This window comes from Bos grunniens, chromosome 13 (assembly GCF_055505025.1).
Source record: "Bos grunniens cultivar Pamir isolate PY7600 chromosome 13, Bosgru_T2T1.0, whole genome shotgun sequence".
Classification (NCBI taxonomy): domain Eukaryota; kingdom Metazoa; phylum Chordata; class Mammalia; order Artiodactyla; family Bovidae; genus Bos; species Bos grunniens.
In genome coordinates this window covers 72,888,308-72,910,799 of record NC_141177.1, presented here as the reverse complement: position 1 = coordinate 72,910,799, position 22,492 = coordinate 72,888,308, and the positions used below count along the sequence as shown (strand labels likewise).

At 40.8% G+C, this 22,492-nt stretch overlaps 1 protein-coding gene across 2 annotated transcripts; it reads right to left on the bottom strand.

Annotated features, from left to right (window-relative positions):
- Positions 1–765: 765 nt before the first annotated feature.
- LOC147361230 (ankyrin repeat domain-containing protein 30B-like) lies at positions 766–21,770 on the bottom strand. 2 transcript variants are annotated; one of them, XM_086334970.1, is made up of 8 exons: positions 17,845–21,770; positions 16,639–16,749; positions 12,897–13,103; positions 10,203–10,317; positions 9,875–10,044; positions 4,768–4,873; positions 3,141–3,278; positions 766–1,157 (listed from the first exon to the last, which is right to left on the bottom strand). In XM_086334970.1, the coding sequence occupies exons 3-5, from the start codon at positions 12,902–12,904 to the stop codon at positions 9,889–9,891; spliced, it is 279 nt and encodes a 92-aa protein (XP_086191096.1). In that variant the 5' UTR covers positions 12,905–13,103; positions 16,639–16,749; positions 17,845–21,770; the 3' UTR covers positions 766–1,157; positions 3,141–3,278; positions 4,768–4,873; positions 9,875–9,888. The 2 variants fall into 2 exon arrangements, with proteins under 2 accessions (XP_086191096.1, XP_086191097.1); XM_086334971.1 differs by having other exon boundaries at positions 3,141–3,273; positions 17,845–19,481.
- Positions 21,771–22,492: the final 722 nt, after the last annotated feature.

Here is a 22,492-nt window from a genome sequence, read left to right as displayed (position 1 = left end):
CCACTGACTGACCTGCTCATGGGGAAAGGATTATGACAGATGACATCAGAAGCCCCAGATGCTCCTCTCTTTACCCCTAATTGACTGCAATACAAATACTAGGACACCCACTAGATTACTTTCTCTACCAAAATGTTCTAGAGTAATAATTTATCCCCGGTAGTTTAGAGCACTATTGAAAGACTAAGACATGTAAATTAATTGCTATATTTTGAAATTTGCTTCCATGATTAATATATACATGGATTATCACTTGGGAAGGGAAATATGAAAGTTTAGGTTTTAGCAGAACCTTATTTAGATGGGCTAGAACTGCAAACAGGATAAGCTACTTCTGTTCTGTTTGTCAAACAGCTAGAGGCCAATGAAACAGGGGAAAAAATCAGCTCCTTCTAAGAAACAGGGAAAAAAAACAAGGGTAAAGCAGTAGGGCAAGCATCATGAAGAAAGCCACAAACACTCTAAACAGAAAGCCATAAGCAAACACGTTCACAATAGAGGCAGAGAGAGATGGACTGAAAGAACAGACCCTGAAGAAATGCGTTCTGCAAGGAAAAATTAGGTTAACAGTAAATATTAAAAAGAAAAAAAATTAAAAAAAGTAGAGGAGGAAGAAGGAAAAAGTGAGACATTCCTAGTCAAGAACAAACTTTACAGAAAAAAAAAAGTATAATAAGGTATATGGAGAAACACATATATTTAGAATTTATATACAATAGTTCAGTAATATATCAGTATTCTTAAGGATATACTATGAGCAAAGCCTCTGTTTCATATAATTTTATTCATATATTTTCATGCATCTACACTGTTTTTCAAATTTTATGAAAATATCAACATCAGTTCAGTTCAGTTCAGTTGCTCAGTTGTGTGCGACTCTTTGCGATCCCATGGTCTGAAGTATGCGAGGCTTTTCTGTCCATCACCAACTCCTGAAGGTTTTACAATGCATGTCCATTGAGTTGGTGATGCCATCCAACCATCTCATCCTCTGTTGGCCCCGAATCCTCCCGCCTTCAAACTTTCCCAGAATCGGTATATTCCAATGAATCGGTTCTTCGTATAAGATGGCCAAAGCATTGGAGCTTCAGCTTCCGCATCAGTCTTTGCAAGAATATTCAGGACTGATTTCCTTTAGGATGGACTGGTTGGATCTCCTTGCAGAAAGAAAGAAAAGGAAGATGAAGTAGTCTTGAGCTCAGGGCAGTACAGCTCCAATAACTAACTAGATTCAGCTTGGCATATGAAAACTCTCTCGAGCTTGCAAATCCTAGCTCTATAACCAACTGCACTTTGTTCCCGCAGGATTTGCTTCTCTTCAGTTCACAGTCTTCCTCTACACAACTGGGATCTTACTGCCTGATTTCACAAGAGGATTAAGAGGATTTAATGAGATAATATACCCAGCAAATGCTTGCCGAAACAGTCAAAGAATGAAATAATTTGTTCTTGAACTTCATTGCTGGAACTACTTTCCAAGTAAAACCCGATGTGCGCTTTTTCATACGTTTAACATTCAGGTGTTGCATGAAACTGTTATTAATTCTGGTGATCAGCTGTTCTCTGTGGTTTGTAATATAGAGAATCTCAGCTCTGAAATAATGTGTACCTAAATTTATTTATAACATATGCATTCACTACATTAGAGAACATAACGATCCCCCATCATTGCAGCTAATTACACCAAGAGCTAATCACAATCAAGACCTGGCCTGGACCACTACTCTTCCTTCTCTACCTGCTCAGACTCTGAACCAGCAGATCTTTCTGACAATGATGCTTAATCTCCATGTCCCTCTCCAGTTCACTTGAAGACACATCCCTACTCTTACAGTGGACACTGGCAAGCTCTAGACAGGGCTTACCTCTCTCAATTCCGTATCTCAAAAAAACTATCTCAAATACTTGAGATTTAGGGATTTCTGCTGAAATGGGTTCCTTATGGGGCAGATTCTGAAAACATTTAAGGTAGAGGCGGATAGGAATCCATTGGAAGATTTTCATTATTCCAGGAAACAGATCCCATGAGGGGCCAAGCATAATTAGGGAATCTCAGGCAAGCTGGCACCCACTACTCTGGGAAGGATGACAGGGAACCTGTGACCTAAGAAAAGGTGCCCCCACAGGACAGAAAGCCGCCTTGAGGTTCAAGTCTAGATACAAAGGAGAAAGGGAAGTCCGCTCAATCCCTGCAGGAGCACTTGACCCTCTCTGACAGCCTAAAATGGTCCCCCCCCCCCGACATCTGCTAGCAGAAAAGATAAATAAGAGCCTCAAGGGCACCTCATCGTGAAGATCTAGGCCTACACGTGGGCTCCACATAAGGTCTCTGACTGAGGGGGGAAGCTAGGCAGCCCAGCTGCCCGAACTGGGTGCTGGTGCTTTGCAACAGTGACTGAGCGACAAGCGTATGTATGAACACAAAGGAGCTCTCACTCTGAAGTCTACGTGTGCATCACCTTAAAGTTCCGGAGCAAAGGTCAATCGTGAGCCCACTACAGGATGAGTTTTTTTTTTTTCCTTTTAAAATGATTTTATTAAAGGTCTTTATAGAGCCACATCCAGACTCCAGATCCACCTGCCAAGCAGACCCTGTCAAGACCAGCTGTAGCAGCAGTGCTGCAGCAGTAGAATCAATGCAAGCAACAGAATGGTGAGAAGGAACTGTTTTCTCCCCTCAAATGACTTGTGCAAGAGGACTGTCTCATTGATCTTAGGGAATCTACTGGGTTCTTGGAAAATTCAAGCGGAAGCGTATAGAGAGGCAAGTCCTCCAGGAAAAACACAGGATTTGCTGCTGAACTAAATATTTCAAAACCCAAGGAACTAGTTAGAAATATCACAAGTGTGACAGTGTTCATACCCCATACTGAGAGGTCACACTTGGAATGAAATGGCTAATGTCAACCTTTCTAAGGATCAAGGTCTACATGTCCTGAGATAAAGCACTCCGAGCCCACAGCCAAGAGTCACTAAGTGGCCTTTGCTTGGCTTTCAGCTCTTGAGGGGGAACATCTCACCACCTTTCTCCAAACTGCCTGCACCAAACTGGAACTCTCACTGGTCACGTAGCAAGTAACAGTTAAAATTATTTTTGGCTGCAGTTGAGTGAGAACTGGCATTTTAATGTGAACACTTACATATTAAAACCACTAATAACAGCATATTCTTCTGCAGTCCATCCAAAAACATCTTGAGAAAAGATGTCAACACCTTGCTGAAGAAGAAGTCTGACAACATTTGCTGATTCATACTTGACAGCAAGCATGAGGGCTGTTCTAAAACAACAGAGAGATGACTTCAGCCTCAGGAAGCTGAGTTAACTTACTTACACAGTTAATTTGATATGCTTCACCAAGTGAACGCCTTGCCCTTTCATGAAGAACTGACCATTTACAGGCTCAAGTGTTCATCTTTGTAAATTACCTCCAAGGCTAAAATGAAGGGACAGAAAAGAAGCCTCCTGTCCCACTGGGATGCCAGGTAGCAGCACTTACTATTTCATAAGTCCCTGATGGGGACTTCCCTGGTGGGCCAGGGGGTAAGACTCCAGGCTCCCAGTGCAGAGGGCCCAGGTTCCATCCCTGGTCATGGAACTGGATCCCATAGGCTGCAACTAAGAGTTCCCACAACTAGGACCCCACGCAGCCAAATAAATAAATGTTTTTTAAAAATAATAATAAAGTCCTTGATGGACAAGAAACCATGCTGAGGTCACTTATCTGAGGCAGGTGACTATTTAAGGGATGAATTCCCCATTTCCTCCTTAGTCTGATATATTCAGCTTCAAAGTCAGCTAGAGGTTGACTAGGAAAGGCTACTTGCACGATTAATTCAAAAATATTGATAATAATGGGAATATAAATAGTCATGGTGGCAGTTCATGATGTGGACAAGCATGTGCTAGGCGCTGAAAATGAAATACTATATATAAAATCTTTCTTACACACAGGCACCTTTGAAAGATGCATTACTATTTGCCTTTCATATTAGGAAACTTATTTGCTAATGATAAATAACCCTAATTGGTAGGAAACCTAGGAATTGAACCTAGTTTGAATCTAAAGCCCATCATTTTCATCTGTATTGTCCACCTCTGACTTGTCTTTGTTAAAACTTTTATCCAATCAAAGCTATCTTTCTTCCTTCTACCTGCATTAAAAATGAAAATATCAAAATGTACTAAAATGAGAAAGGATAAAACCTGATGAGTCCACAGGATCTGGTGACCGTGAGTCATAATCACCTTTTTGTGGCTGTTGTTATTTAGTCGCTATGTTATATCTGACTCTTTTGAAACCTAATAACATCAGCATTCTTTAAACAAAGTAATTTAAAGCCAAGAGTTATCCAAAAGACAAAATCAAGTCTTTTACGTTTACTATGCATCTTTTAAAAATACATACATATAAAGTAGAGGTTAAAGAATTCTTTTAAAAGAATTAAGAAACTCGATACTGTCATGAGGTAAACTAAAAAGCAGACTCCATATTGCATTAAACCAATAAAACTAATTTCAACTCCCTCAGCTATTACAAGATCAACCAAACAAACAGGTTGCATATGAGATCAGTCAATATTATAAAGGAATATGAATCCTGCTATACATTCTTGCTATATATTGTTCATGATTCCCGGTCAGAATAACTGACTTTCTACCTAAGTGATGATGTGTTGATCACAAATGAATCCTCTTATTCATTTAATCTGGATATTACCATCCTAGAACAGCACTAAGGGTTTTTAAAAGAAAAAGAACAACGGTACCTTTTCATCTTATCAACCGATGTATATTTGCTTCTTTCTTCACTAAAACCTCCACCATTTGCCCTCTTCTTTCATGTATAGCAAGTAACAGTGGTGTCAGATCATCCTGTAAAACAGGGAAAACCATTTCTAATGTACACAGTTAACCTATTTCTAAATTGAAATTAAAATCATGTAATAGATTCTCCGAACTTAAAAATAAAAACCAGAAAGTAAATGAAAGAGAGCCCCCTCCTCCTCATCACCCTGTGCATCTTCTTTCTTTTTAATCTGCTCCTTCTCTGGGCCTTCCCTGGTGGTCCAATGGCTAAGTGTTAAGCTCCCAATGCAGGGGGTGTGGGTATCATTTAGCTACTGTATCAATTGCATATTTTAGGGACAATGCTGAGGCAGAAATATATAATACTATCTGTAGCATGCATAACCTATCCAAGGATGACCATGAGTAAACTCAAAAGGTTTACAGACATTCCAGTGGGAATATTATTCTCTACATGAACATGCAAAGAGAGAAACATTTTCTTTTTTTCAAAAAATCAACTGTGGGAACCCTGTTTTACTGCTTTCTCAGAAAAGTCTCCTGGAATTTAATCTTACTCATTCTCTCTTCCTTGCTTGCTCTTTCCACTGCCCTTCCTTAAGTTAGACGTTCTGGCTGAGAGGTCAGCATTCGCTAGATGCTAACTGCATGCAGAATGAGCGCCCTCCCCACCTTCTCTTCAAAGACCCTTCTTGATGACTCTCATGTGATTACCTCCAGACCACCAGAAGGAAGCTTCCAAAATCCTAGAGTTCTGGTGTCTGTCTTGCTTTACTGCTCTTAGTTAAAGATTGCAACATAAAATTACCAATAAATACATGCTCAACATTTTCTCGGGGAGTTGCTCTTCCACCACATCTCCCTGAGCTGTCCCTTATAATCTTGTGTGTTTGTGAGAGTTACTCGGTGCAAAACCGCCACAATCAACTTAAAAAGTCTAATTTTAAAAATCAATCCCATTCTTAAGATATATTTTAAAACATGAAATCAACAATAGATTAATTAGATTGTCTTAAAAGCTTCAAATATTTATCAAAATAAACTATCAATCAAAAATTGGAAATTCAAATGCTTATGGACGGAAAGCTGATGACCTGAGTAAGTGATAAAGTCAGATGAGACCGGTAACCCCAAAAACACATGTCCCACAAGAAGGCGTGGCCTCTGCATGCAGACCAAACAGTAGGATGGGCTCAAGGGCATCCAGATTTGGTCCTTGGAGAAGCCTGAACTTCTGCATGAGCCTCCTAAATTTGAAATGTTGACTCAATGTGTGGAGGTAACTAAACATATCCAAGGGCCATGTTTGGTTTATGGCCCACTTTTGGTTTTATGTTTGCTGTTTCCAAACAGGTGGGTATAAAGCAAATATTTGTATGTGAAACCTTTCCTTTCTTTAGTATCATATGTTTCACAAAAAAAGTGGGTCCCCATATGTAATAAATATGGCTATTAAGACTCATAATTCAAGTAAACATAAATTCTTTTAAAAAGACTCATAATTCACAGTCAAGAATGTTTCCACTGCCTGTTGAAACTACAATCTATCTCTAGAATTCTTCTAGATTGTTAATCAAATGGATAATGAGTTTCCACGCCTGCTGGAAATAAATGCTTAAAACAATTCCCCTCTGTACTATTAACTAACTTCAGGGGTTTTAAAGCTCTCATCTGCTTATGCCAGGAATCAGCAATTCTAACAGATACACTGCAAGAGTCTGTCCTGCAGCTGACACCAAAAAAGGCTCATGAGTTACTATTACTGCAGTCAGGAAAACCCTGTTAGTAACAAACATCTATTGACCTAATGACCTGGATGGTAAGAGAAGGTGTAAAATCCTTAAAGGGTCAGACTCTACAAAGTGACTTCGCCATGAGGAAATCGCTAAAGACTCTCAGAGTGTCACTGAATGAAGAGTGGTTGGAAGGAAAAGGAAAGCCCATAGATACTGCCAAAGATACTCCTTTTAATATCTCAAACACAGGGGCAGAGAAAAAGTCTGGCTAATGTTGTTGGAAAGGAGGGAGCTGACGGAAGTAGCTAGCATTGATCAAACTTCAGGAGACTACTTTCTTTTATGAAGGATGTCATTTAGAAATTACATGTGTTCACTCCATAGTTATTCATCAAGGATTGGATAAGAATCTCAAGGGAATAGTTCTAAACGCACACGTCCAAGCGTTCCTCGATTTACTCAGTCAAAATCTTCAGGGAACAGCCTAGGCTTGTAAATTTTTTTAATAGTTAGTAGTACTAGTTTAGTTCCTAAGTCGTGTGCGACTCTTGAGACCTCATGGACTGTATCCCGCCAGGCTAAATCCGCCAGGCTCCTCTGTCCATGGGATTTTCCAGGCAAGAATACTGGAGTGGATTGCCAATTTTTTTAATATGTTTTCCCAAATAATTGTGGTTCACTGCTGGGCATACACATCGAGGAAACCAGAATTGAAAGAGACACGTGTACCCCAATGTTCATCGCAGCACTGTTTATAACAGCCAGAACATGGAAGCAACCTAGACGTCCGTCTACAGATGAACAGATAAGAAAGCCGTGGTACATATACACAATGGAATATTACTCAGCCATTAAAAAGAATACATTCGAATCAGTTCTAATTGGGTGGGTGAAACTGGAGCCTAGTATATACAGTGAGGTAAGCCAGAAAGAAAAACACCAATACAGTATACTAATGCATATATATGGAATTTAGAAAGATGGTAATGATAACCCTGTATGCGAGACAGCAAAAGAGACACAAATGTATAGAACAGTCTTTTGGACTCTGTGGGAGAGGGAGAGGGTGGGATGATTTGGGAGAACGGCATTGAAACATGTATAATATCATATATGAAACGAATTGCCAGTCCAGGTTCGATGCATAATACAGGATGCTTGGGGCTGGTACACTGGGATGACTCAGAGGGACGGTACAGGGAGGGAGGTGGGAGGGGGGTTCAGGATGGGGAACATGTGTACACCTGTGGCAGATTCATGTTGATGTATGGCAAAACCAGTACAATATTGTAAAGTAATTAGCCTCCAATTAAAATAAATATATATTTTTTAAAAAAGAATCTCAAGGGAATAGTTCTAAATGCACATGTCCAAGCATTCCTCGATTTACTCAGTCAAAATCTTCAGGGAACAGCCTAGGCTTGTAAATTTTTTCAATACGTTTTCCCAAATAATTGTGGTTCACCAGCAGAATATAGCTGGGACTTAATGCAGCAACCACTCCAGTCTCATCTCTTACTCACACGGCCAATTCCTTCTCTTACATGAAGGTTTGAATAAAAAAGAAAAGTGTAAGAGGCAAGAGTCATCAAAACTGCAATTTTTAAAAATTTACTGGGTAAACAGTGGTAGAATAGGGACTAGTAAACCCAAAAGGCAACCTGATCTCATTATTTATAAACCCCTTACTTCCTTCCCATCAAGACATTGTAGATGGGAGAGCAGAGTCTAGACTCTTATCTAAGTGGATGGTTCTGCCAGAATAGGATAATAAATCAGTTAATTATTTGTTCTTCTCTCTTAATTCCCATTTAATCGCCACCTGTTCACTGCCAGTCTGTTCTGCTCAGAGTCTTCTTAAAACTGGCACCTAGGCAAGTTTACAATTCACTCACACTCTTTTTCAAAATAACAACTATTATTCCTGAAAACTGAAAAGCACCTCACAGAAATATATACACTGAAGGGAATAAAAAGCACAAACCAAAATCTTGGGACTTCCGTGGTGGTTCTGTGCCTGAGTCTCAGTGCTCCCAGTAAAGAGGGCCTGGGTTTGACCCCTGGTCAGGAAACTAGATCCTACATGCTGAAACTAAGCCCAGCACAGCCAAATAAATAAATGTTAAAATAAATAAACCCTCTTCTTGGCATTTCCCAACTGCCAAAATTCCAGCTCGATTTGCACTTTTCACCTGCCTGCTCCATTTCTTTCCTTTTACCCTCTTAAGACTTGGGCAGTGAGAGAGAAACCGTGTTTATAGAAACCATTTTTAATAAAATGGGAATTTGTCAACAGCAGTTAAGATTTCTATTATGTTGTAAAATGCTTTCGTTATGTTTGAATTTTAAGACAAAGTCTACTGAGGCAAATTTTGCTTTACTGTGTTATTTTAGAGTGATTACAAAAAAAAAAAAAAACCTTAAGTTGGGGAAATTATTTGGAAAATGTTTTACCTTTAACAAGTGCAGTGTTATCACGAATACCGGCCATAAACACATAAAGGAATGCTTTACTCTCTAATGCTTGAGAAATATCAGGATTAAAGTGAAATCGTAGACAATTTGGTTTCTTCAAAATACTTTCACTCAGGGAAGGCTGGAGCTTCCAAACACGGAAAACGGAGGCCACCTGTGAGAGTGGAGGGAGTTCCTGGCGGGGCTGCAGAGGCTGGACTTCACATGCTTCCTGAAGAAAGAGCACGAGGGGCAGCTCCCCAGGCACAGCTGCCACCCTGCGGAGCAGCTCCCCGGGGCTGATCGCAGGAGACCCCGAGGGGTACCTGGTGAACCAAGTGGTCACCAGCACAAGAGAATGCCCTTGCTGGGTGTCAAACATGACCTGACCCGCCTGGCTGGATCTCAGAACCCGGGGTCCTGGAGGGCTCAGGGCTCCAGGCCTGCTGCCTCCCAGGCCCACTTGCACTCACCCAGGCCTCCCTGCTGGGCACTGGGTCTCCTTCCTCCTCTGCCCACCCCTAGGGGCTCACATTCCCTGAGCCCCTGTAAACAGCCAGTGCCCACATCACTTCACTCCCCACAGGCCTTCATTTCCTGTGGGCTCGGAGCCTACCACCCACTCCCACGCACCTTCTAATGGGAAAGCCTTCCTTCTAAGGTAGAAGGGTGGGTGGCAGACAGAGCTCTGCCCTTTCTGGGGGTGCCGACATTTTTCATCCCTGCCCCTTGACTCGGATTTGGAACTGTTTCCATGATAACAGGGCCTCATGGACACTATTCAGTTTCCCTATTTACATACTGTTGTAAATAAAACACATGTATATTAAAAAAATGATTCACAAATATTTGGTAAATAAAGTTAGGTGACCGATACCTTGTTCCTGGCTTCTATATAGGCGTCATAGGAAAGCAGCTTTGCTGCGAGTGATAGATTCTGGCAAAAGCGTAGCGGAGAGCGGTGTTGCCACAGACGTCCATGACATTTGGGTCAGCACCATGCTCCAGCAGAAGAGTCGCACACTCCTCCTCTTGGCATTCTATGGCCTGTTAGTGTTGTGGCAAGAAACAAGAGTGTGAATTCTAGGAATTCAAAGTAAACAGGCCACAAGCTTCACCAGTTTGCTATATTTCAATGAGATAAATTCACTTTTAGTCTCAGGAAATCACACCCACTCATGTGGACATGGTTCGCTGCTCCATACCTTCATCAGCGCTGTCCTCTTTTCATTGTCACAGAGGCTAAGCAGGCATTTTCTCTCCAGGAGGAGAGTTACCACTGCTGAACGGCCATTGGCACAGGCCAAGTGGAGCTCAGTCCTACAAAAGCAAGAGCAGTTTTTAGGAAACTCTAGTGTTACTGTTTCAAAGCAAACAATCGTTCCTGTGATTGAAAACATTCAATAGCATGCTATTCCTATCACTTTAAAACAAATATTTCGTTTTCTTCTGGAGTAAGAACAGTCTATATTTGCCTTAGCTCTTCGTACCACAGTAATGAAAGAACCATCTACTTGAATAGAACGAGCGTGACCTTGGGATTCAGCTCAACTTGGGTTTGTATTTGACTTTCACTCTGTCACTCATTAGCCATTGCTCAGCCTCTCTGTGCCTCAATTTCCTCATCAACAGAATGGAGAGGGAGTAGTAGTTATTTCACAGGACAGCACTGTGATGCTTACATGAGAGCCATGCAAAGGGTGCAGAACCGTTCCTGGCACAGACAACAGCTCAGTAACTGTTAGGTCATATTATCATATTTATTACTAGTACTACTAGTTTACAAGGACAACATCTCAATGAAGTCAAAGGATATGACACCTCCTTTGCAGATATATTTTGAGGATTACAGACAGCATTGTACTTCGATGATTCTAATATCCTCATTTTCTCACATTTTAACACCTCTGACATTGGAATGAAATTTATAATTCACAATGTCTGTACAACTATAATTAGTAGCATTTTTGTTTGTTCCTTGCTTATTTTTCCTGTTGGTCTAATTATCATTAGGTCTTTTTGCTTAAGGTTGCTGTTTTGAAAGCATTGATGATGCATATTATATATTATTATATATTACAGGTACACAACATAGTGATTCTCAATTGTTATAGATTACACTCTATTTAAAGTTATTATAAAATATTGCCTATATTCCTTATGGTGTACATATATCCTGGTAGCTTGCAGGATTTTAGTTACCCCACCAAGAATCTAACCCTGGGCCCACAGCAGTGAGTCTTAACCACTGGACCGCCAAGCAACTCCCAAGATTCCCTTGACTTATGAAAGGGCTGAAAGTTGTCAGAAGATATCAATCCTCAAAAAAAATTCTAAAAAATAATTGAAAGTGACAAATTATTTTTAATCTCTGCTACATCCCTATTAGTGTCAAAAAGACCAGCCCTGTCTACTAATCTGACTTGTCTATAGGCAGCTTGATTGACAGAGAGTTTTAATTTTTTGTGTGTTGTTAAAATGCTAATTCAACCTCCAGATTTCCTTCTTTTGTTTTTTGGGGGGTTTTTTGTGCTGAAATCCTGGAAACTCCATTATTTCAAAAAAAGAATTTTGAAATAATTCTTATCGAGGTCTTTGGGGTGGGAGGGAGGCTCACCAGGAAGGGGATATATGTATACTTAGAACTGATTTATGATTGTATACAGCAGAAAACAACACAACATTGTAAAGCAATTATTCTCCAATTAAAAAAAATTAAGATTAAGAAACAATAGAAATAGAAAAAAAAGAAGGTCTCTGTCAGCAGAAAAAAACTGTGTAAATAGGAATTTGAGTTTTCTTCTGGTACTTTTCTCACTGTGCATATTTAAAATGTTTGATCCACACTCCATCTGAAACTTTTTGGTGAGATAAAAATCTAGTTACTTTTCTCTTTTATCAGGTTATTTCTCCATCATCTACACACAATTTATCTTTTCTAACAGAAAATGTCACCAGTATCAAGTTCTAAAGCTTTACATACATTTGGGTGTTTGGGCATTTTCTATTCTGTTCCATTCATTTGTCTATCCCCCTTTCAGTTGTTAGTAATGAAGACATTGTGGGCACTTACAGCACATTTTGATATCAAGAAGGGCAAGTCTTAAGTCTACCATGTAAAATTTTAATTTCATCACAATTAAAGGCAGCATAGATAACCCAAAATTTAAAATCACAATACATTGATTTGGTTTAAGTATAGAAAGACCATACATCCTAAGAAAATGTCTTCCTATTCAAGGACACAGCCAGCTTCCTACTTCAAACCTGTCTTCTAAGGTCCTTCAGCAAAGAACATATATACCTAACTGTACACTGATATAAAACGGATATTGAATTGGAGCTGAATTTTTAATTTTTAATCCAGAAGTTGACCTATCATGGGAATTATTTTGCTCACTAGGCAGTTTTCTGTAATATATAACCTTACAGAATAAAAATGTATACATTAAAAATAAGACGCTGACAACATCAGAAATCTGTCCACTGCCATGATCCACAATAGGCGATCCATGAAGAAGTGTTTTCATAAATCACATGAGAAAAAATGTGAGAGCCAGGAGGTTCCAGAAGATTTCTTGAAGGCTACAGAACTTGAGAGCTCTTACTCATGAGTACATCATGCTAACCCATGCAAAGAAAAAGGAGGAAGAAGACAGAAAAAACAGATGCTATTCATATTTCATTTCATTTCTGTGACTACTGACATTCAGTTAAATGACTTCAAAACGATCAGCAAAGTGCCCCCCATGAGGGGAATTACAAGTGGGTCTGAAATCAGCTAAGGCTTTTTGCTGCCTATAAAGTCTTTGGGGTGCTGGATCCCAGGAAGGTGTCCAAGAGCCTTGGAGGGGAAACTCACAGGAGGGACCCCTACCAGGCCCTTCCACCCCGCTTACCTGTTCATCTTGTCCCTGTCGTTCAGGCCATTCTTTCCGAGCAACAGAACCTGCAGCACTTTGGCTACTTTGCCTATACTGGCAGCTTTGTGGATCTTTCCAAGGTCCTCATTTCGGATGCAGTTCCCGGGCTGGAAGTTGATTCTATGACTGCTCTCTCTCACCGGGTTGATGGAGGAGCCAAAGGGTGAAATGCCCTTCTTACTCCTGAAGCCAAAAATCTTCTTTGTCACAGAGCCTACAAGCTCCAACCACACCTCACCTCCCCCTCAGCTCTTCAGAGTCTCCTAAACCCAACACAAGCACTACAGGTAAACCAGAGCAGTTTACAGCTCTGCCGTTTACAGCAGTTTACAGTTTACAGCAGTTTACAGTTTACAGCAGTTTACAGCAGCTGCCACCACCTCCCAGCTGGGAAGTTCAACGGTTTAGAATCTTTCATCCCAGAATGATCGTTGCTAAGCAACACCTCAAAACACACTGCCCATGCGCACAGGGGCTTGGTGGGCCAGCCTGACAAGTGTGCATGTGCAAGAACTGTAAGTTCATTTTCTGAAAGAAACAAACAATATCAATAAACCCTTACCTAAACTAAGAAGGAAAAACGGGAAACTGAAATAAACACAGAAGTCAAAGCGGCATTAAAACTATATAACTGTCAAAATAACTATACTACCCAAAGCAATCTACAGATTCAATGCTGCTGCTGCTGCTGCTGCTAAGTCACTTCAGTCATGTCTGACTCTGTGCGACCCCATAGATGGCAGCCCACCAGGCTCCCCCTTCCCTGGGATTCTCCAGGCAAGAACACTGGAGTGGGTAGCCATTTCCTTCTCCAATGCATGAAAGTGAAAAGTGAAACTGAAGTCGCTCAGTCATGTCCAACCCTCAGCGACCCCATGGACTGCAGCCTTCCAGGCTTCTCTGTCCATGGGATTTTCCAGGCAAGAGTACTGCAGTAGGGTGCCACTGCCTTCTCTGCAGATTCAGTGCATTTTCTATCAAATTGCCAATGGCATTTTTCACAGAACTAGAACAAAACTTTTACAGTGTGTAATGGAAACAGAAGACCCCAAATAGCCAAGGCAATCTTGAGAAAGAAAAGCAAGAGCTGACAGAATCAGGTACCCCAACCTCAGCCTACTCTGCAAGTTTCAGTAATCAAAACACTGGACCTAGCACAAAAACAGAAATATACTGAATGATTAATGGAACAAGAGAGAAAGTTCAGAGAGAAACCTACGCACCTATGGTCAATTAATCTAGGATAAAGGAGGCAAGACTGTACAAAGGAGCAAAGCACCCTCTTCAATAAGTGGTGCTGAGAAAACTCAACAGCTACAGGTATAAGAAGGAAATTAGAACACTCCCTAACATCATACACAAAAATAAACTCGAAATGGACTAAAGACCTAAATATAAGGACAGGCCCTAAAAAACTCTTAGAGGAGAATATAGGCACAACACTCTCTGACGTAAATTAAGGCAGTATCTTTTTTCATCCACCTCTTAGAATAATGACTATTAAAAACGGAAATAAGCAAATGGGATCTAATTAAACTCAAAAGCTTTGGCACAGCGCAGGAAATCATAAACAAGACAGACAACAGCCCACATAATGGGCAACACTATTTGCAAATGATGCAACTGACAAGGGAGTAATCTCCAACATATTCAAACAGCTCAAAGAGCTCAATATCAAAAAACAAACAACCTGATCACAAAATGCGTGCAGGCTCTAAATATACATTTCTGTAAGGAACACCCACAGATGACCAAAACGCACATGAAAGGATGCTCAGGAAGGATGCTCTGCATCACTAATTATTAGAGAAATGCAGAAATACTACAACGAGGTATCGTTTCACGCCAATCAGAATAGCCACCATCAAAAAATCGACAAACAATAAATGCTGGAAAGAGTGTGGAGAAAAGGGAACTCTCCTACACTGCGTATGGAATGCAACTAGGACATGGAAGCAACCTAGATGCCCATCAGCAGATGAATGGATAAGAAAGCTGTGGTACATATACACAATGGAGTATTACTCAACCATTAAAAAGAATACATTTGAATCAGTTCTAATGAGGTGGATGAAACTGGAGCCTATTATACAGAGTGAAGTAAGCCAGAAAGAAAAACACCAATACAGTATACTAACACATATATATGGAATTTAGAAAGATGGTACCAATAACCCTGTGTACGAGACAGCAAAAGAGACACTGATGTATAGAACAGTCTTTTGGACTCTTTGGGAGAGGGAGAGGGTGGGAAGATTTGGGAGAATGGCATTGAAACATGTAAAATATCATGTATGAAACGAGTTGCCAGGCCAGGTTCAATGCACAATACTGGATGCTTGGGGCTGGTGCACTGGGACAACCCAGAGGGATGGTATGGGGAGGGAGGAGGAAGGAGGGTTCAGGATGGGGAACACATGTATACCTGTGGCGGATTCATTTTGATACTTGGCAAAACTAATACAATTTTGTAAAGTTTAAAAATAAAATAAAATTGCAGTTGGAAAAAAAAATGCATTTTAAGACAAAAAAAAAAAAAAAGGAATGCAACTAGGTACACCCACTGTTGGGAGCTCTATGAGGTTTCTTTAAAAACTAACTATAAACTTGCCATATGATTCAGCAATCCCAGTCCTGGGCATGTATCTGGGGAAAACCATAATTCAAATAGGTACATGCACCCCAATGTTCACTGCAGAACTACTGACAATAGCCAGGACATGGAAGCAACCTAAGTGTCCATCACCAGAAGAATGGATAAGGAAGATGCAGTGTACACACACACACACACACCCCACACACAAGAATGAAATAATGCCATTTGCAGCAACACAAAAGGATCTCAAAATTACAATACTAAGTGAAGTCACTCAGAGAGGAACAAATATCACATCCCTTACATGTGGAATCTAATCAAAATAAGCTTATTTACAAAACAGAAACCAACTCACAGATCTCAAAATCAAATTAAGGTTATGAAAGGGGAAACATAAAGGGAGGGATAAATTAGGAGATTGGGGTTAAAACATAGACACTATTTTCCAGTAGATATGAGAGTACAGATATGAGAGTTGGACCATAAAGAAGGCTGATGGCCAAAGAATTGACGCTTTTAAACCATGGTGTTGGAGGAGACTGGCGAGAGTCCTTGGACTGCAAAGAGATTAAACCAGTCAATCCTAAAGGAAATCAATCCTGAATATTCATTGGAAGGACTGATGCTGAGTGTGAAGCTCCAATACTTCGGCCACCTGATGTGAAGAGACGATTCATCAGAGGAGACCCTGATGCTGGGAAAGATTGAAGGCAGGACGACAAAGGGGACAACAGAGGATGAGATGGTTGGAGAGCATCACTGACTCAATGGACATGAATTTGAGCTAACTCCACAAGACAGTGGAGGACAGAGGAGTCTGGTGGGCTGCAGTCCATTGGTCGCAGAGTCGGACACGACTGAGTGACTAACGCTTTCACTTTGAATATGGAAAACGTAATAGTGCTGGGTTTTAAATATGCCTTAAAGTAAGTTAGGTGCAGACAAAACACTTAGGATCAAAAGTACTACTGCTTAAAAGTAGTATAAATATATGTAAAATTAGTATTTTTAAAATACCATATCAATTTTCATCATACACACAAAAAGACTTCCCCTTAATAAAGACCTTCTCATCATGTTTAATGGGAAACAACTAAACAGTCCAGAAGGGAAAATTTTTACCATTTATCTTTCAGATCATATATTTTTTTCTTCAAAACTTGTACAGATTCAACCCATCTGTAGATCCTAGAGGAGACACCTCATAGGACTCAGATTCAAATTCAGCAGCAGCTGGAAAGAAAAAGGAGTACATTCTTTATCTCAAATACTTGAGTTCAGTATTAGTTAAAAATAAAAAAAGAAACAAAACAAACTTGAGCTATTTCTAAATGTTCCGAAAAATGAAACATATCTATAGATGACAGGAAACAAAATACAAGATTACAATTATACACTCTGCCCTTGGTCCCACATGTGGCTGAGTATCAGAGCTTCTGGTTTTCTCATTCTTCATTCATTTCTCAATAACTATGTGCAAAGGTGCTGTGACAAACACTGGAATTACAAGATGAAGGTGACCCAGTCCACCCTGAAAAATGATATCCCATAAACTGGAACAACAGACAAACAGGCAATTTCCATACAGAGTCATAAATACTAAGATACAAAGGATGGCACAAGGAACACTCAGAAGGGACAGCCAGCTTTGTGTCAATCCTGTCAGCTTTTTGGTGGAGGTGCTGTGGAAGCAGATACCTGAAGGACAGGAAAAAGACAGGAGGGGGAGGGGAAAGCACGTACAAAGACCGGAGGTGGGAACCCCACCTGTGGGATCCTACAGTCTGTCTGGTTAGATGCAGAGCTGAGGGGCAGAGGAGGGTGGTAAAGAGAGAAGGCCGACTACATTGGCAGGACCCATACTGAGGTGGTGGTAGAGAGAGAAGGCCGACTACGTTAGCAGGACCCATACTGAGGTGGGTGGTAGAGAGAGAAGGCCGACTACGTTGGCAGGACCCATACTGAGGTGGGTGGTAGAGAGAGAAGGCCGACTACGTTGGCAGGACCCATACTGAGGTGGGTGGTAGAGAGAGAAGGCCGACTACGTTGGCAGGACCCACACTGAGGTGGGTGGCTGGAATTCTTCCTGAGGGCAAAAGATAAACCAGTGACAAAACCAACGACTGAGAAATTTAAGGTCACACCCCAAGTGACAGTGACAGAGGTAACTGCTTGAGTCTGGGTTTCCTAGCCTAACGACCACCAGACACTTGACAAGTTGATACACTCCATGTTTTCTGAGAACAGTGTCAGGGTGCAGGTGCATAGTTCTACAGGGATGGCAGAAGCAGAGGCAGGATATAGCCAGGAACAAAAAGAAATACATACTGTTGTGATGACTGTAGCTCTGTAGCATAGTCTGAAGTCAGGCAGGATGATTCCTCCAGTTCCATTCTTCTTTCTCAAGATTGCTTTGACTGCACTCAGCTTTCTTTCTGGTCCAACTCTCACATCCATACATGACTACTGGAAAAATCATAGCCTTGACTAGACGGACCTTTGTTGACAAAGTAATTTCTCCGCTTTTTAACCTGCTGTCTAGGTTGGTCATAACTTTCCTCCAAGGAGTAAGCGTCTTTTCATTTCATCGCTGCAATCACCATCTGCAGTGATTTTGGAGCCCGAAAAAAATAGTGTCTATCCACTGTTTCCCCATCTATTTGCCATGAAGTAATGGGACTGGATGCCATGATCTTAGTTTTCTGAAATGTTGAGTTTTGAGCCAACTTTTTCACTCTCCTCTTTCATCAAGAGGCTCTTTAGTTCTTTACTTTCTGCCATAAGGCTGGTGTCATCTGCATATCTTAGGTTATTGATATTTCTCCCGGCAATCTTGATTCCAGATTGTGCTTCTTCCAGGCCAGTGCTTCTCGTGATGTACTCTGCATATAAGTTAAATAATCATGGTGACAATATACAGCCGTGACATACTCCTTTTCCTATTTGGAACCAGTCTGTTGTTCCAAGTCCAGTTCTAACTGTTCCTTCCTGTCCTGCATACAGGTTTCTCAAGAGGCAGGTCAGGTGATCTGCTATTCCCATCTCTTTCAGAATTTTCCACAATTTATTGTGATCCACACAAAGGCTTTGTCATACTCAATAAAGCAGAAATAGATGTTTTTCTGGAACTCTCTTGCTTTTTCCATGATCCAGCGGATGTTCGCAATTTGATCTCTGGTTCCTCTGCCTTTTCTAAAACCAGCTTGAACATCTGGAAGTTCACGGTTCATGTATTGCTGAAGCTTGGCTTGGAGAATATTGAGCATTACTTTACTAGTGTGTGCTGCTGCTGCTGCTGCTGTGTCGCTTCAGTCATGTCTGACTCTGTGCGACCCCACAGATGGTAGACCAGGCTGCTCTGTCCCTGGGGTTCTCCAGGCAAGAATATTGGAGTGGGTTGCCATTTCCTTCTCCAGAGCATTCATGCATGCTAAGTCGCTTCAGTTGTGTCTGACTCTGTGCGACCCTATGGATAGCAGCCCTTCAGGCTCCACTGTCCACAGGATTTTCCAGGCAAGAATATCGGAGTAGGTTGCCATTTCCTTCTCCCTTACTAGCATGTGAGATGAGTGCAATTGTGTAGTAGTTTGAGCATTCTTTGGCATTGCCTCTCTTTGGGATTGGAATGAAAACTGACCCTTTCCAGTCCTGTGGCCACTGCTGAGTTTTCCAAATTAGCTGACATACTGAGTGCAGCACTTTCACAGAATCATCTTTTAGGATTTGAAAGAGCTCAACTGGAATTCCATCATCTCCAAGCTTTGTATAACTGCTCAGCAAGATATTTTTTAGAAATTTAAATTAAAAGGTTATAAGTAAAATAGTAATTAAAGATCTACTCTTGTATAAGAAAATAACAAAAAAAATCTTAACCTAGAGCAGAAATTAATCTTCTGACTTAGGATCACAAGTTGGTTTAATTCATTAAAAGGGTTTCTCTTATGATTCCTTCAAATGAAAAAAAACCCCATACGTCATTAGTGTTTAGGTGCCAGTCGTTCACTTATGCTTAGGGGTAGAAAAACTGCAGCGGGTGCAGTAGAGCTTGGAAATGATAATGAAGCACAGCCAAAGTGAAATCAATTAGAAAGTAAGCCAGACATCTGAATGTATACTTTCAGTTACTAGGCAATAAGATTCTATTTCTAAATGAGTTTAAATGCAGCTTTTCAAGAAAATTTAAGAGTTTAATCAATATCTCTTAAAAATGAGAAATCTAGGACCAAAAAAGATCACAACATTTCTGTGTCCTTGATTACCACAAAAGTCACTGATGGCTTTTACTTAGTGTGCCTAAGTCAAATAAACAGCTCAGAAGTTCACCAAATTAAAAACAAGAATCACTTATCAGAAATCTGAAACTCAAAGCAAAAAGATAATAGAACTGCCCTTAGTCAAATAAGTCTCAAAGCTGTTATGTAAAGGGCACGGAATTGAGGTAGAAACCACTATACTTGCTCTTGGAGTAAGATTTCATTTGAACACTAAAGTATTATAGAAATTTCTAACACAAGGGGACTCCAGGACTGGCCTGCTAAGAGTGCTGAGTAAAGATCTGTTCTGCTGTTTCTCCACCTCAAGTTTGATGCTCATCTGCCAGCCTCTCATTAGTCCCGGGGAAGATGGAAAACACCAATTTCATTCATGTTTCCCCAAATGATTGGAATGTTTTAAGTTGCCATATAGTAAATGGAATTCCCATTAAACTGTTTGAACACTGAAAACACAGAGCAGCAGACCTACTATAATCAATGATAGTTGTAACCTTGTTCGAAAGAAGTACACATGTGTCTGGGACTCCTCCAGTAACAAGTCACAGTTGGGAGGGAGAGAAAGGGCATCAGAGAGAAAGGGAGGTGGCCTCACAGTGACACCTGCTGCCTCTGGGACAAACCTGCCTCCAGGAAACAGGTCAGGATGAAGAAACACACCATCCCACAAAGCCACGTTCAAGTGCTTCCTCTCACCACCCTTGTACATACGTTTCTCTCATGACCTCAGAGAAATTAAGCATTTGGCTCTGAGGAATCACCTAGAGCCACAATCTCGAAGGGAGGATGAGAAAGTCAATGGGTGAGACTGAAGAGAGCTAAAACAGCCCCAGAAACAATTACAAGCATCCCCTGCTTTTCCAAAGTTCATTCAAAGTCACTTACTTCTATGAAGGCCTATGTCAGCAACTGTTTTTGATTAAAAAAAAAAATGTGAAGAGAATTTTTCATTTCAAAAGGCAAAATGTCAAAACGGCATTCAGTGTATGTCTTAACAGTGAGAGGCATCGTGTTCCCCAAGCAGGGAGACTGGCCCCACCGAGCTCCTTCCCCGGAAGCCCCACCCCACATCCCAGCAGCAAGTCTCCACAGCCCTGAACCCTCTCTGTGGGCACCTGTGCTTCCCTTGTGTATACTTATTTTAGGCATCGACTAGCAGAATGTGTCCTCGGGTACCTGCTCCTTTGCTGTCTGCTCTTTGGGCTTATGAAAGGAGTCCTAGGAGCACTCTGCTTTCAGACGGCCGGGAAACTTCTCCAGCCTCCACACACCCCCTCAGTCAGGTCACCATGCTAGCTTCAGCCACTCTGTGAATTACCCTGCCTTTCACCCCTGTGTGAACTCCCCCTATTTCACAAGCATGCTTTTAAGTAGTGTAGAAAAACTTGGTACAGTATTAACATAGATTGTCATACAGCGCCCTCAGGCAGTGACTAATCTAGTTAGCTTTCACTTCCTACTAATCTCAGGAACCTGGCTCTATAAAAATTAGGCTTCAGAGAGAAATTAATGGACTAAATTTAGCTTCTGTGATTCTGTGTCTTGACTACTTGTTTACTTTATTTGCTAATGACTTTCTGACTCCGAGTTCTTCTAGGTAGAAAGTTAAGTCGCTCAGTCGTGTCTGACTCTTTGTGACCCAGTACTGTAGCCTACCAGGCTCCTCCGTCCATGGAATTCTCCAGGCAAGAATAATGGAGTGGATTGCCATTTCCTTCTCCAGGGGATCTTCCCAACTCAGGGATCGAACCCAGGTCTCCTGCATTGCAGGCAGACGCTTTAACCTCTGAGCCACCAGGGAAGCAAGTCCTCTTCCAGGTAGAGTTGCTTATATTTTCCCCACTCTGCTTTATTATAATCTTCTGGCAAAGTTTTCATCTTCAAGAGTTCAGATTACAAGTCTTCAATTCTGAGTTCCATCTGACTTCTTATGGAAACATTATTCTTCTCTCGTAAATACTCTAAGTTCTCTTGAGATGCTGCCTGTATGTAAGGCAAATGTAAAAAGATAACATTTTTAAAATAATTAGAACTTGGATAATTATACTTGTTCCCTTTAGTTTTGAGTCAGTGATTCAGAGAGCAATTTTAAATGTGAAAAATAAAGAGTGGATGTTTAAAACAATTATCATCAATGTGAAGTGAATTAAATCTGAATTACAAAATTAAAGTGGAATCAATGGTATAGGAGTACTTATATAATCTGATAATTCAAAGACTACAAAGATCAACTTAAAATTGTAAACAATGAACAAAACAACTTAAGAATAATTCAAGAGGATGGTGCCGGTTATAAAACCACAATATTGTCTTTTCCTCCTAATAGTCTTGCTGTATACCAATTGGTCTTATAAGTAAAAGGATTCTTTGTGGAGAATCATTCTGAAAGGTCAGTTTACTGATAACTGTGATGGAAACTGAAATATTTAAAGGGAGAAACAAGTGTCCCTTTCCTTCCAGAAATCTACAAAACAAACTGCTCTAAGGGAAGCAGAGGGAACACATAAACTGTCTACATTGAAATGTAATGTACAGTGAGGTGAATTCAAGCACGTGACAGATCCACAAATGAACCTGCAGAAACAGGCTGACTTCCTTTCATTTCTCTACGAGATCCCGTCTCGCTCTCTCTTCAGTCCCGAGTATATACTGCTCTACTTGACTGTGTTCTATCATGGTCAGTTCTATATGACTTTTGAGGGTCA

Excerpts from the sequence above, each read along its gene's own strand:
- LOC147361230 (XM_086334970.1), bottom strand. Across the intron at positions 10,045-10,202 it reads AGAGGACAGCGCTGATGAAG|GCCATAGAATGCCAAGAGGA; the intron begins GTATGGAGCAGC and ends CAACACTAACAG.